Source organism: Agelaius tricolor, unplaced genomic scaffold, assembly GCF_023055355.1.
Source record: "Agelaius tricolor isolate 1412-34295 unplaced genomic scaffold, bAgeTri1.0.p SCAF_1, whole genome shotgun sequence".
In the NCBI taxonomy this organism is placed as follows: domain Eukaryota; kingdom Metazoa; phylum Chordata; class Aves; order Passeriformes; family Icteridae; genus Agelaius; species Agelaius tricolor.
In genome coordinates this window covers 49,605,077-49,620,836 of record NW_027269261.1, presented here as the reverse complement: position 1 = coordinate 49,620,836, position 15,760 = coordinate 49,605,077, and the positions used below count along the sequence as shown (strand labels likewise).

Sequence of the window (15,760 nt, the reverse complement as noted above, 5' to 3'; positions counted from 1 at the left end):
TGTACTCTTGGTCTGTTGCAGTCATTTCTAATGAGATATTTTTTCTTACACTCTGAGTATTGTTAAAAAATGGATCTAGAAGATGCTTGTTTTATTTAAGGCATTTCAAATCAGTCATCTTTGATTGCTGATTCTTGTTTTTCTTGCTGATTTCTTATTTTTGACATGTTTAATGTCAAATGAGCAGAAAATGATTGCATGTGCTGGAGTGATCATGGGAACTTAGGGAACACTGAGAATAACACAAGCAAGAGCAATAGCTTTTCATTAATTAAAAAGCATGGGAAGAAAATATAGACCCCACTCCAAGTAATGATGCCAGCCACATTCCATGTTTGACTTAAGTTTTACCAGATGCTTTCCTTAAATAATATGTTTATGTTTACCACAGTTAGTCACTCAGACCTCTCTTAGCATGCCAGAGACAGATGGCCAAAAATATGTCTGAAATACAAAGGAGCAATTAATTACATTAAAAATCCAGTTCCTCTTGAGTGGCTTATTTAGACCATTAAACTACAGCAAAGTGGTTTTTCACACAAGTGAAAAGGTAAGAGACTTTTAGCAGGTGCTGGTAGCTGGAGATCATCAGATTTCTTTGTTGGCAGAAGGAACACTGATTGCTCTGGAAGTCAGCATGTGCACACCTGGCTTATAGAAATAACAGGAGCAACCTATACCATAATACCACAATAAGAGGAGCAACGTAGGTGTTGTTAGAGATGGTTGTTTGTACCATCATGTGTGGAAGCTTGAGTAATGAAGATAAATTTGTATGAATGTTTTCTTCTAATTTATCATTATGTTTGGGTCAGAGTACGGTAAGGCAAGTATTTCCTGCCTTCTATGGGTCAGATGTAGTAGGGGATTTAACTAAGCCAAGAAACAGGCTACATAAACCAGGTATTAAAATGGCCTAAGTTCCTGCTGTAGATCATACTCTCATTACAGGGATTAAGGTATTTGCTGTTTGTTTTGCTGGCTGACTTTGTCAATTTTCTAGGCAGGTTTGGCTCAATAAGATTTAGATGCATCTGTTCCAATGATTTCCCTACCCCTCTGGCAGAGTAAATTTTTTTGTTGATACTCTTATTCTAGCATTTTAATCAGTATTTGAGTAGCTGTAATATTTCATAGGGAAGATAGCAACTGGTGCATTGTTAATAATAATTTATAAAGTAATGATCTTGGGATATGTGGCCAATACTTGGTCTTTCAGAGAAGTGTTTAAAATCTGCAAAGAAACATGGTTGAATAGAACACAGAAGTTCTGCCAAACCCATAGTCCCTTGCAGCTTAGTGCTTAGAGCAGAAATTTGTTCACCCCTTAAAACCCCTTTTTTTTTTCCCTAATGTAGCTGAGGATGATCTCACAATTTTGTAATCTTTTTGGAATCTTTACACCATTCTAGTAACACCTTTAGGGTATACATTTTTGTTGTGAAAAAATGGGTGGGAGAAGGGACAGTAATTCTTACCATTTCTGCCTTTGGAATTTTCTAGGCATTCTGCAGCTTTTGGGCTCAGATAGGGTAAAGCAGAATAGAGGTGACATTTTTCAGTATTTCTGTTTACAACTCATTTACTGTATACTGTTGCTCTTTTGCTTTCTGTCTGCATTGTCCTGTCTCTGTGGGAGTCATGCCATGCTTCTGATTGTTCCAAGTATAATTTCCTAAGGTCTTTGTTTCTACTCTGTCATTTAATAAAGTGGCTCATACAGAGTCAAGTATATGAGAAGATCTGCATTATTTCTTTTATAACCTGTCTGTGACTTTTCAATGTGCCTCTCTATACATATCATTACTTAATTTACCAGATGTTTCACAAACTATTTCCAGAATGTTATGGCTACTCCCCTGATGGGGATTCAGAAATTATAAATAATTTAAATTTTTAGTAATGTTCTTTGAAATTTCTTTTGACATTGATAGAATTACGAAGCAACGCTGATTTCTATTACTGCCCCCTTTCTGAAAAAATGACCACTTTTCAGCATGGTTGTTGTTCTGTCAGCTTGGCCACTACCTTTTAGGACAGCCTTTATCTCTTTCACTGCTTGGGGAAGGACTTTATTGGAAGCCTATTTATATTTATTTGTTTCTTTTGCTTTTACCGGCTGTGCCAGTTATTTTTAGGGGATGAAAGGAATACCTTTTCTTATTAATGAGAAGGATGATTTGCAAGAAAGGTACTCATAAGTCTCAATCTCCAAATATATAACAACAATATAATTACTAGTATTAAAGGACACAACTGTCTTACAGCAATATCTTTGCCATGGCTGGCATTTCATGCCATCTGTTTGTCTATTCTATCAACAGCAACTCTCCCAATTCCTATTCTCCTGAACAGTGTTTTATACCACTGAGTATAAAATACTGGGACTTTTTTTTTTCTCCAAAAGATTGGAGTGAGTCTGTCTACACACAGATATGGGGGTAGAGAGTTAATGAAATTTAGAAACTTTCATGTAGTAGCTGCTTAATCTAGATGAGAGCATTCTAGGACATTCTTTAGAGAGCACCTTCAGCAGAAATATGCATGCATCCTCACTGCACATTTGTCTACTTCAGGTCACAATTCTGAGGTTACCATACTATTTTTATTTTAGCAAGCCCAGAGGATTGGTAACTGTCACAGAATGTTGTCATTTTTGTCTGCCTGATTGATTAGGGTGCCAAAGAGGAAGGTGAAACAGAACTGGCATGTGACAGCTTTGATACCAACATGTTAATCAGACTGAGAAAACACAAATAATCCATTCTCATTTTTCTTTTTTCAGCCTTTATAGATGCTGCATTTGCAAAGTCAAAGTGAGACCTATAATGAAGGGCATTTAAAGTCTGCTTGAATTTTTCTCTGTTTTCTCTGAGCTACTGAATAGAGGTTTCATATTGGATGTGATATTGAAGTTAGTGGGAGCTAAAATAATCTGTCAACAGCTGTATGATCAGACAGAGAGTAAATAGGGCCTGCAACTCTCTCTCCAGCTGAAAGCAGAAGAGCTTTATCAGAAGAGCACAGGAGAGTTTGTTTCTTTTGTAGCTGGGAGAAAAACTCTGGAGCAAAGAAACATCTGTAATGAATGTGGTAGTAAAATTGGCATTTTTGAGGTTTTTTGTGATTCAGACTGGGGACACTGAGGTTTAGTTTGGTTTTTACCAAAAGCAGCAGAAGTCAAGGAAAGAGCAGGTATGTCTTAGCTGTCCATTAAGCCACAGAGCACTTCAGGCTCTTCTTTGGGAAGGACACCAGCAGGAGGCATAGTGTATGCAGGAGGCATAAGGCACTGTAGATTAAAACTGGTTGAAATAAATATCTCCTTTGAAATGCTTTAAAAACTGCTGTAATACCGAAATAAAACTAAGACTTATGTTTTCTGGAGAAGGACTTATTTGTCCCTTCACATCTTTGCTTGGTTTTTCCTAGAAAAGAAGTTGGAAAACTCCCTAAGACTGGAGTTGGAAACCTCTCCCTCATTCCCATAGAAGCATGCTCAGTATCCCTGCTTTTATTTCTTTCAAGAAGAAGCAGCAGGTGTATAATAGCATCTAGAGCTATTTGCTTTTGGTTTCTGGCTTATGGGCTGTCTGCTGAGTTGTTTTGAATAAGAATACATGAACTTCATTATGCCTGAAGTGGGTTAGGATGGAAGTGCTTATATTTTGTAGGTGTTATATAATTGGAGTCAAATACAATGTGATTTTCTACTGTTATTTTTCTCAAGTTCTCCAACAATAAAATTGTTAAATCATGCCATATCTTCAACTGGTTTGCATTTAACATTTTCCAGTATCTGACTGTTATATTAAGGCAATTATACCACTATGACAAACCTTCACTTTCTGCTCCAAACCCCACTCTTCAACTGCATAACAATACTGTCCTTAATTTGGAAGAATTTTTGTTTGTTTAGGCTTTTCTTTTTATTGCAGTGACTTAAACTATGCAGTGTATCATTTATCAGTATATTTAAATGAAAATTATGTAATCAGGCATTGCCATCTGATTAGAAGAGGATGGTGTTGTGGGTTTTGACTTGTTTTTAAATCCAGCTGCAATATTTCATTCTGAAATATTGCTACAGCAACATATGGTACATCAATGTAAGGTACTCCAAGTATATTTTGTTTTCTCTCAGATTATCCACTGACAGTCCTGGTGCTCTGTGGTGCTCTTCTATCACTTAGAATAGAACTACTAAGTGGTACCTTGACTAACTCCTCACCTGAGTTTGTAGGCATTTAGTTTCTGTCTATCAACATGAGCTGTTGACTTTGCAGTGCCTCAGTCTCCTTGACTGAGCCTATGTGTTGCTGTGCTGCAGTTTTGTATGTCCAGCACAGATCTCATTCACCCTTATTCATCAGTGCACAATTTATTCATAGTTGCTGCTTGAACAGGGCCAGAGGCAGAGATTTACTCCGGGTGCAAGTTTGCATTTTGGATGATTCACATTCTCTCTGTTCACCTGTTTGTGGGGTGGGCAAGCAGTGACTGCTGCTGGAGTTAGTTTTGTTGCTCTGTATTGAAAAGACTCTTCACCTGTGGAGAATTTGCTTCCTCTCTTTACCACTACAGCTCTAACGTTTCAGACAGTGGTTCCTGGCAATACAGAATTGCCTGGGTTAAGCAATCCCATGCTTCTCTGATTCAAAATCACCACACTCATTTTACTTAGACTCTTTAGCTGGATTGAAGCCTGGTACTGAGCAGCAAATTACTTAACTACCTGATAGTAATTCACTGTTCACAGAAGTGTCTTGACAGTGAAATCCTTCTCTGGCTTGAAAACATTTCAATTTTTCTTTGTCTCCTATGCAGACTAAATTTTTTTGATTTAGTCTTTAAGCTGGCCTTTAGTATTATCATGCTGAAAGAAATAAGATTTAGAGGAGTTTTACTGAAGATTGTTTTTGTTAAGTTGGAGGCTATCTCAAGAAACTGAGTGTTTCAGTAAAGGCTGTGAAGTTCAAAGGAGCAAACTTATGCACAAATTAACAGCCATTCTGTATTCTAACTCTGCATCAAGTCTCATAGCTGCTCTAGGTACTTGCTCAGTTTCAAAAAGATCTTAAAAGCAATGCTCTTTTGTAATACTTCAGTATCTGCTTGTGATAGATTTACTTAAATAACCTGCTTCTTAAGCTGTTTAGGAGTAATCTCATGATTTGCAATCAAAAAGATAAGTGATAGCAGCAACAATTTTAGTTAAATCTACCTCAGATGTAAATATTATTTCACTTATGTTTTTTTCAGATCACTTCTGGAGTTCAAATACTGTATTACCAGTTTCTTCCTTGAAGGAATTTTTAAAATAAGAAAGGAAGGAAAAGAAGGGGAAAATGCCTGAATAAGGTCCCTTCCAATATTTCTGAGCCTTTTCTTATTTTCTGTTCATATATGTATATTTAAATGTAATCTCAAACACACACATGGTTACAGCTGAATGTAATATTGATTTCTGTGATTCTTCAAGTGAATTTATGAGGCCAGAAAAGCTTCTTTTCAAAGTATGCAAGCTAATTCTCATAATTTTCAGGAGTTTATGTAGTACAAATTCCTGCAAATTTAGTGTCTTCCACAAGGCTGAGAAGCAGCATCAGCAGGAGTGATGGCTGGCTACCACTTTTTGGGTTTAATGAAGTTGTTTTGAATCTGTCTTGAGTGTTCATTTGATTCTGGAGTTCTACAAATCTGTTCATAATTGAACAGTTGTTTTTAAGGATGCCTAGTCATCCTTGTAAAGTTTTTATGGGCCTCTAGATGAATGTCCTGTTTGTGTGTGTATATGTGTGCATATACCCATGCAGAAAAACACAACCTAAATGATCCCATTGTGTAGTCTTTCTGCAGAGCTGGACGGGGAACCTCGGCATACTGTATGTGTTGTATGTTACCTTGTGTTTTTGTGATGCAACAGAACATCGTTTTTAACAAGACCATCAACTGGAGTCTTGTAAGAGCTGTTCTTAAGTCTAGATTTTCTTTTAACAAGTTCTTGGTTTGGCTTTTTTTTACTGCTCATCAGTTGTATAGACTTAAGCCAACTTTGAATAGTTTGGAGAACAAACAACAAAGAGCACATAAAAAAGGAAAGGAACAAAATGGCTACATACTAGGCTACAATTAAATTATGTGAATACAAGTAACCTAAATTTGTGTCTTCTTGTCTTTAATGTAGCCCGAGTCGGACTCCCGGGTGAATGGCGCCTCCCCCTGTGCTTCGCCCCAGCACTCTGCCCTGGGCTTCCCACTGGAGCAGGACACAAGCTCGCAGTTCCATCAGACAGGTGAGTGTTCTCATCAGATAATGTGCTCATGAGGCCATAGGTGACTACTGGAAGGGTTTGTTGGCACCTTCTGGACAGATTTGTAAATCAAAAGGAGCGGATCTTTGCGATGCTGCTCAGTGCAGCTGGAGGTGTTGCTTCCTCGCACTTGTGAAGAGCTGTGGTATCCTAAGAATCCATGTGACTCTGAATTACAGACTTTTCTCAATAGACTCCTTGGTTCCAGCTATTCTTACCAAGTGAATTTACTGGGCAAGTCCATCCTCACTGAAAGGGGAACCAGACTTCAAGTGGCCAAGAGCTGTTTGTCCTACAGTACACATGGACCCAAGTAATCTGTCAGATAAAGGATCAAATGTCCAAATAATGTAATCTACACTTGCTGTCTTCTTTAAAAATTCTTGTGTAACCTCTGCTTATCCTGGTATTTTGATGTTCCCACTCCCAAAAGGTTCACATCTTTAGGAAAAATTCAATATTTATGGGTACAGGCTCTGCACATTAAGGGATTTCTTTCTCTCTTGAAAGATTATTTTAAATTCTCCATATCAGAACTCACTAATTTCACCATGAGTTAGCAGAAATAACTCTAGACCATTGCATGGACAAAAGTAGGGGAAAAGAGAGAATATTTCTCTCAAATTATCTTATGTACGAATTCTTCCTGTTTCTGTTTTTAAGCCTTGTGTTATAGATTAAATATTATTTTATTTCTGTAGAAAACAGAAAAAATATTCTTTTGTGTACTGAACATTTTTCATTCAGCATTAACCTATGTTTTTACTTTATCTGGAAAAACATGGAACTTGAGTCTGATTTCATGCAGTATGAAAGATGCTGTCCAATAAAACTGCCAACAACATAGCCAGTTATGTTCCCTAACTATTCTCTTGGCTAATTTTAAGCATCATTTTTCAAAGATATGCCAAGGGGGATTTTAGCAGTATTGAAATGGCTGGCACATATTGATTAAAGACCACCTAAAAGATAAATGTTGCGATTTTTTCAGAGAAAAAATGGTGTATTCACTCTGAAAGTTACATGAGAAATCATCTGCAACTGGAACTGAATTTTAATAGAGTACCTACTGAGTTTAATTACTTCATCTTGTAATTTTATTTAACTGTAAATGTTTATATACTGTTCCTGGCTGGCAACTTCTAGTTAAATCCTGGATGCAATGGTTAAGTTTTAATGAAAGAGAAATGAGTTTGACTGCAAATCAATAATGTAACTTTCATGTCCTCTCCCAAGGCTGGCAATTATCGATGATAGTTCCTGCACATTACAAAGGTTTCAGGTACTGTTTTCCTGTGAAATGTAAAGGAGTAATTAACTGGAAAGTTGGCTAAGAATGCCTTTTAGAATGTCGTTGTCCTTTTTTTCTCCCCTTGTTACAAAAATGATTTTTCTGTTGTCATATCTACAGATGACTTGTTAGTTCCACCTCATGATACCAACACAGATCTAACAGATGTTATGGAGCAAATCAACAACACATTTCCAGCTTGCTGCTGTAAGTTTAACAAAATATGTCTTGAGAATCATATTGAATTTGAGGTGGTCTTTTGGAAAAAAAAATAATTCTTGTGGTATTGACTAGGAGAATAAATATCTCTGAGAAGATTTCTTGTGTAATATATGCAAGCTGTATAATTCTGTCCCTTAAAATTCCTCAATATACACTACTTTTGAAGGTAGATAAATGTTCTTGTTTAAGTGGAAGCAATTCATTATAAGAAAAGCCTGTAGCTCAATGTGGAATTTTCAGCAGTGCCCAAATAAGAGGAAAGACATCTAGAATCTCACTAGCTGCTGATGAAAACCTTTTGTAGAAGTTAAGTGAATGCAGATTCAGAATTTCTGAATGCAGTTTTTGTAATAAAGCTTGAAAAAAAAAGTCCTTAGACTAATTACTGAGCTAGTTATTAAATAGACCAGAGGAAATCTGTGAATGCAGCATTTAACACCTTTCCCTGCTTAAATGCTTCGGAAGTTGATATTTTATTCAGTGTCTATTAAAGAGAGATCAAAAGGAAAACCAGCTTGTTCCTATGCATGTCCTGTATCAGCTGACATTCATTTCCCCTGATCCTGCTTACTGTGTCACTGCACTTGAAAAAGTGAGAATCTGTCTCATGTATTATGGTAGGTTTTGTAAAATACATTTATACATATATATAGAGAAAGACATGGTATTTCAGCTCTTTTGCGTAAGAAAAACAGTAGTGAAAACTTTGATATATTTTCAAAACTGTTGGAAGCTTCAAATGAAATGTAAAATTAATGATCAGTTTTAAAAGGCAGAAGTCAGAGAGTGACTGTTTATGCCAAGTCCTTTTGGAAGCACCAAGACTCAACTCCATGCTATTTCATAAACTCTATGGACCTGTTAAAACACCCCTTTTATGTCTTGAACACACATTGCTGCATCACAGAAGATGGAACTTGCATGTTTTGAAAAAGCAAATGAGGTTCCAGCAAAAAAGGTCTTGTTTCAGCTATCCTTTTTGATTTTGATGAGTTCAACAATTCAGAGCCCCTTGTTCTGCAAATTAAAGTTTTGATTCTAAGGAGCATCTCATTTGAGGTCAACAACTAGTGGAGCTGCTCAGCACTCCTGGAGGATGTGTGTGTATACAAATCAGTATAATTGGTATAAAATGCAACTCAAGCATTTGTTCTTGGTTTTGAAAGTTACTGTCTTGCTAGGTGACTATACAGCTACATGCAAATTACATTGTGTTAGTACAAGCTTGGTAATATGGCTGTTCTCCAGGACTGGAAAACAGAAAGAAATTTTGATTCCATAAGCAAACACCATGAGATAGGAGAATACTGCGAGTGAAAACCATGGCCCCTTCATATTGTGAAGTCTATCTGAGCATTTAAGATTAAAAGAAAGCACATTTCCAGATTTCATGTGATTTCTCCCCATTGTCAGCTTAAACCACCTTGCCCCAATTAGTAGGTACTACTTATGTTTGCTCTCATTCAGTCATTCTAGAATGTCTTTTACTTTGAAGTAAATTTTTTTAACTTTTAGATTCATATCTTAAATGTTTTAGAAGCCTGGAATGAGGATTATTAGTCTGACCTTCCCAACAAAGTGCATTAGACTCTGAGTTTTCCTAAGGAAGATCCTTCAGATCCACTGATCATGGATATAATGCCCTTTTTTCCTTATTTATGTCATTGGTCCTCAGAAGAAGGCAGGTGTACTACACTGTGCAGAAGTCTTGTCTGTACATCTGAGTGATGTCCATAGCAAAGAATTTTGAACAGATGATACTGTAATACATCACTCAGGGGTTTAGATATGGCTACAGATGGTGAAAATGAAACAATTAGTTTTAACTATATCATTATAATGCTATAAATTTGTTGAAAGTAAGTTTATGAAGAATTAAACCACTGCAACACATTTCTTGTTAAATGTTTAATCTTTTAAAGATAAGTATTTTTTTTCTTCTGTAGTATGTGTTTTCCTGATAATAACTGTTTTTAAACTGTCAAGATGCAAAATCATGTAAATTTCTAACCATTTTTTTTTTCTATTTGCAGCAAGTTTCACTGGCAGACCACAGGTATGAGACATATTTACATACTTGCATAGGCATTGGAAACAAAGTAGAGCAAGTGAAAAGTTCCATTAAAACAAAGGGGCGGGGGTGGGTTTTGTCTACATTTTTCTATAGAGGTCTGTTTGGGAGCTAGACTGATACAACAGGAAGGCCAGATTCCAAAATATCAGAGGTAATAGAAAATTTTTACTAGGTCAGGCACTGCCACAGGTGTAATTGTTCTGCAGGTCTGTGTTGCTATCCAGATGGAACCAGCTTGCATTTATTTGAGCCAATTGGTTTAAAGCCAGCAGCAGCTTGCAATATCAAAGCTGGTTCTTGCAAAGATGTCCATATGTCCTGGTGCACTTTCAGGAGCTGTGGGCACCAGAGCACAAAGATCAGGAGCCACACAGCACCTTAGGCATTAAACTGTCTGCACTGAATAGGCAACCACTCCAACACGGACTTTAAACATTGCAGTATTGTCAGTTTAGATTTCTTTTAACTATTTGCCTCAGTTATTTGCTTAGTCTCAGGCCAATACACTTAAATTTTAAGACAGGGGGGTTTTGTAAGATGCCATCACAGTCCTGGGCTGACTGAGCCCAGAGCAGGTAGAAGTTTCTGTGTGTGCTGACTCCTGGTACTGATGCTGTTTCTCATCCTGACAGGCCATGTGAGGTGTTCCTTGGGATGTCAGCCAGTGCTTGTGGCACACAGCACAGCCCTGTTCTGCCTCTGCCGGCCGCGCGTTCCGCTCATCACAAACCTGCACGGGACCCTGGACACGCCGTGTGCTCCCACCGCGTGTTCCGCTTGAAACAGTACAACACTGAATACCCAAAGAAAAGGATGTTGTTTTTATAGTATCTTTTTTTTTTTCCTTCTTCCCTTTCTATGCAACTGTAAATTAATGAGCAGTGGAATATTTGTCACTGATTTGTATAAATATACAGCCAGGGGAAAAGGGGCAGGGGCTTTATATACGTTCTTTTTGATAATCATAAAGAGAACTGCATAAGGAGTTTGGAGCAAAACGTTACGTTCATACATTCCTTTCAGCTCTTTGCTTTTGCATTGTAAAGTACCTTTAGTTGTATTCTCACACATGTAATATCCTGTACTGATTATTTGTATGTTAACCATATGAACACACAGATTTCAGAATATCTTTGCATCGTTTTCAGCATTGGCATATGAAGTTCCCATAACCTGCATTATTGTTACTGGTTAACAACAATTGTCATTAGGTGCAAGATACAACATTTTAATTCAATTAAACAAGGTAAACTCTCATTTCAAGTAATAATTAGCATCCTCATGTACCTAAGTGGTATTTTTAACTTCCTTTTTGTTATTTCCAGACAACACTCCATTTGGAGGATTATTTTTTTAAGCTTTACTTTACTTTGAATCGGGAGATAGCTAAAAAGAGGACTTAGATGATAGCTTAAGTTGGTTTTAGTAAGAACTAAGTTAGTGTAATCCTTCCCAACTTTGTTCAGAGACAAAGCTTTGCTTTTCCCTGCTGGGCCAAACTTGCTTCAAGTTTTGGAATTTACAGCCTATGAAGTGAAGCTCATTTCTGTGAGATCCATTTCTTTTGTCTGCCTCTTGGGAGTGAAGAGACAATTAGAAAGCCCTTTCCAATACTATTAGCAACAGAACTTTCTCCAGAACTGCAGTGCACGTAGATATTATCATTTGGCATTGTAATCTTGCAGATCATCCTTATCTTTAAGATAATTTATTTATTTTATTACTTTTGATAAGGATAATTGTGGGAAAGTATGTTACTGATCATCTGATCTCCAGTTTAAGGATTATCATCAGAGATTTTAATGCCTTCACAGAGTTTACAATGCTGCATGGACACTTGCTTTAATTCTAGGATATACCTTGAATTGGTAAAACTGCATGCAATACCTTTCATGTATAGTAAAGAGAAACAAAGCTGTGTTGTTCTTAATTATTACTGAAGGAAAAAAACCCTTATCTTAAAATGGTATTGAAAGAGGTGTAAAATTCTCTTCTGCTACTAAAAAAATGCTAGCGGACATTAAAAGAGCAGGTCAGGAATTTTTAGTGGCTTTGTGAAGTTTTGGCAGCCAGACTGTCCTGCACCCACAGTATTTACTCCTGAACTGCTGCTGCTCAAGGAGCGATTCAGGCACAGTGTTGACCACCTTCTACTGTTGGCACCAGTGCCAGTTCTTTCTGAACCCTTTGGCAAGTTATTTAACCACTCTGCCTCTGTTTTCCCATCTGTAAAATGGGGATGATAGTGCTTACCTCTCAAAGGTGATGTAGACTTGGCATTTTTACAGAGCTTTTCAGATGCTAACTAAGTATTAGTCTTGAGCAAGTGGAGCAAAGCTATCAAGAAGAGAAGAGAAGATGCTGGCTCCTATTAAATGTAATGTAGTTATTCTGAGAAGAAAAAAACCCCACATTTTACAGAAGAGGAAAACCATGACCACCTTTCTACCTCAGACCTATCTTCATAAGTAGTATTGGAAATAGCTTTACATTCTGTTCTCTGCAAAGTACTTGGCTTTTATCATAATTCTCTAGGCAAAGAATCTTTTAAAATACTCCCAACATAAGTATAAAAAGAAATCAGTAGTGAATTTGGTGGATTTTATTTTTGTTCTGAATATGAGGTTATGTATAAAGTTGTTTTTCTGCCTGTGTTTGTATGCATCCTTTGTCCTCTGCTGCCAAGTAAATGCTGCTTCAAACACTACATTGTAACATTCTTCCTCTGAGACTATAATAAATAAAAGGAATATATATTGCAGTAACATGAGAAAAAGTATGGAGTTCTTCCAAGTTTTTTGGGCTTCAAGGATGGCACATCTCATTGCTAAATGCTGAAATTTCATTCTGAAGATTAACATGAGCAAGCTGTGGTAGTCAATTTCTATGTCCTAGTTATTTCTCTGTGTGGTTTGAGTTTATATAAATGAGATGAAGCAGTAATGTTTTTCTTCATAAATCTTGCATATTTTCTCTAGTTTTCCATCTTGAATGATTTTAGTCTAGAATCCTCCTCAGTTTCATGACAGGTAGTAAATCTGATAGCTGAGAAGCAGACTGCCTTTTTTTTTATTTTAAATGTTCTGTATATGTATTACAGAACAGCAATAATGCATGAAGCCCTGTCAAATAGGACAACTGTGAATTAGTCTTCAGCTTTTTGGTGCCTTTCAGTCAACACACTCAGCTGAACCACAGCCTTAGGTATTCTGCAGCACAAGGTAGAAAATATACTTTCTAACTTTCAGGTATTTGCCTTAATGCAAGTTATTTTAATGACTGTGTTAGAATTGCTACACTTAAAGGAGAAAAAAAGTGCAAAGTCCTAACAACTCTGTTTCCTTATCATAACAGTTGGCACTGCTTTAATGTTTAGTTGTTGGGTTTTGTTTGGGTTTTATTTTTAAACTCTAACAAATGTCAAACATAAGTGTCAAAGTGATGACCTTTTCCCTCAGTTTGTGAAAGGATGGTTAACAAATAAGTTGTAGGGAAATATTATTTAAGTGATTCAGCAGTTAGCAAGGAATTTAACTACAGAAAAATTATATATAAAGTCAAATTAAGTCCTGTATTTAAAACAGTAAATGTGTCTTAAAATGAAGAGACTACTCGATTTAAAAAAACAAAACAGTTATATGTTTGTAGAGTAGGAGGCAGCAGAAGAGAGAGGTGTACCAGGGGCTGACTTTGGGAATAATTTATGCAAGTGCTCCTATCTACAAGTTGCACCCTGCGTACCTCGATTGCCAAGGTAGCAGGCACCAGAGTTCTGTGATGCTGGCACCTGTAAGGAAGGTACTCAGCTTAAAAAGTCATCCTTCAGTGCTGTGCCACAGAGGTCCTGGCCCTTGACATGGGGAGCAGAATGGCACCCACTTCTCACCAGCCACAGGGCTTTTCTCAAGAGTGCTGGGGACAGTGTGTCAGTGCGTGGCCACCTCTGGTCCCTCCATGCAGAATGCAAAGGTGAGCACTCCCTCCCTTCTCCACCCAACCTTTACCTTTAAGCACTAACCAGCCTCTTGTGCTGCTATTGTGTCAGGCCCAATAAAGCCAACCTGATACTTTTCATGAGAAGGATTATGTCTGAGTCTTAAGTACACATCTATGCAAAACATCAGGAGGGACACCACCCTGCACAGCCCAGAATGGATGGCATTGGTTGATAGCATATCAGTTTAAATTCTCATTAGAAAACACCCTTAAGCTGTATTATTAACATGTCAGTTCCTTTTTTTCAAAGAAGATGCAAGATTGATGCATCTAATTAGAATCAGAGGGTAGAAATCCTTCTATTATTGGGGCTTCATCTTCAGGGGAACTTTCACAGGGAAACAATCATCTTAATATGGGTGGTATTATTTCTTTTTAGACCAAGAGAAGGTTCTTCACATATTCAAAACCAAGATAGTTAGATGATGAGACACCAGCCCTGCTAGGTCAGAAATACTGGACACAGACCATCAGTATACACATGACAATTTGTGGCACTTCCTTGTCCTAGGTCAGGGGTTCTGTCCTCTCTTCTGTTATTTCTACAGTTGGAGAAAAACCAACAACACAACCCAACCAAGAAACAACCGCAAAAAGCCCACCAAATCACAAAATTTAAAAGCTAAACAAACCTAAATTCAGCCAAATTAAAAATGTATTATTGTAATAGGCAAGTTTTGGATTTATGCGGAGAACCAGAATAGTGTTTTAAGCATTTCCAGTACAAATTACCCCTTGGGAAAGAAATTGTTCATTAGATATATATTTTTTTGTTCTCTTACTTTGATATGGAGTTTCCCTAAGAAAATTATTCATGAGGGCTTTTTTTTCTTTGCAGCACTGCAAAACTGTAAAATGGATCCTGTCTCCTGTCGTGTAGAAATGAAGATGTCATGCCATATGGCTGAGAATTCTGTTCCCACAACAACAGCAGTAAAATCAGTCTTACAAATCCTGGCAAGGTGTAAATTAATAACAGTGGGGTATGAAAAAAAAAAAACCAAAAAACAACTTTTAGAGGGGAAGAGAATATTTGAGCAGGAAGAGATCTCTTGTACCTTAGAAGCAAAAAAGCTCTCAGTAGTCATCAGCTGTCATGTTCCTCAAACAGTGTTCTTGAGGCTGGAAAAGGTGAAATCATTCTTGGTTCACATAGCTTGGGGAATGTATCTTCTGTCTTTAGTGGCACTTTCATGATGTACCAGCAAAAATTTCAGTCCTTACAACTTAAATTTATACCTAAGAAAGAACAGCTGTTTGTGAGTGCAGCAGCCACCTTCAGAAGGGGTAGGTGGTGTTTTCATCAGCTGCTTTTCTAAACACCTCAGACACCAGGAATGAGCTGGCTCAGCTCATTTTCCCAAGCCTCTCAGCACTGCAGCAACTGCTGCAGCCAACACAAAGGTATCATTTAAATTGAAGCCTGCTTATTAAAAGTGAGAATCCAGGAGAGCTGCACAGAATTACTAGCTGTGCTAGTCTTGAGTATATTGGAGAGGAGAAGAAAATGAAAAAACATCACACATCACTTGAGCATCTATGCTCTGCTATCCGTCCTCTCTCATGTCATCTCTGAATCTCTATTTACAGATTAACTATTCATGCTCTTGTTAGTCACTTTCTTTATGCAGTCAGATAACCAGACATTTTCAGTGTTTTTCTGACTGAGGTGGGCTGACCCTGACTGGATACCTGATGCCCACCAAAGCCTCTCTATCACTCCCTTTCTCAGCTGGACATGGGAGAGAAAATATAAGAAAAGCTCATGAGTTGAGATAAGGACAGCAGAGATCACTCACCTAACCCACAAATGAAGTTGTACACCTGAATAAATAAGAGAACAGACAGAAGATACAATAGTAA

The 15,760-nt window shown here is 37.3% G+C and overlaps 1 protein-coding gene across 5 annotated transcripts in view; it reads left to right on the top strand.

Moving 5' to 3' along the window:
- The window catches only part of UTRN (utrophin), a 339,422-nt gene extending 326,756 nt beyond the window's left edge, over positions 1 to 12,666 (top strand). For all 5 annotated transcript variants that reach the window (XM_071433386.1, XM_071433396.1, XM_071433405.1 and 2 more), the window contains 4 exons: positions 6,188 to 6,296; positions 7,726 to 7,812; positions 9,861 to 9,883; positions 10,534 to 12,666. In XM_071433386.1, coding sequence (XP_071289487.1) covers positions 6,188 to 6,296; positions 7,726 to 7,812; positions 9,861 to 9,883; positions 10,534 to 10,542 — 228 coding nt within the window. In that variant the 3' untranslated portion in view covers positions 10,543 to 12,666. The remainder of the gene's footprint in view (positions 1 to 6,187; positions 6,297 to 7,725; positions 7,813 to 9,860; positions 9,884 to 10,533) is intronic.
- Positions 12,667 to 15,760: the final 3,094 nt, after the last annotated feature.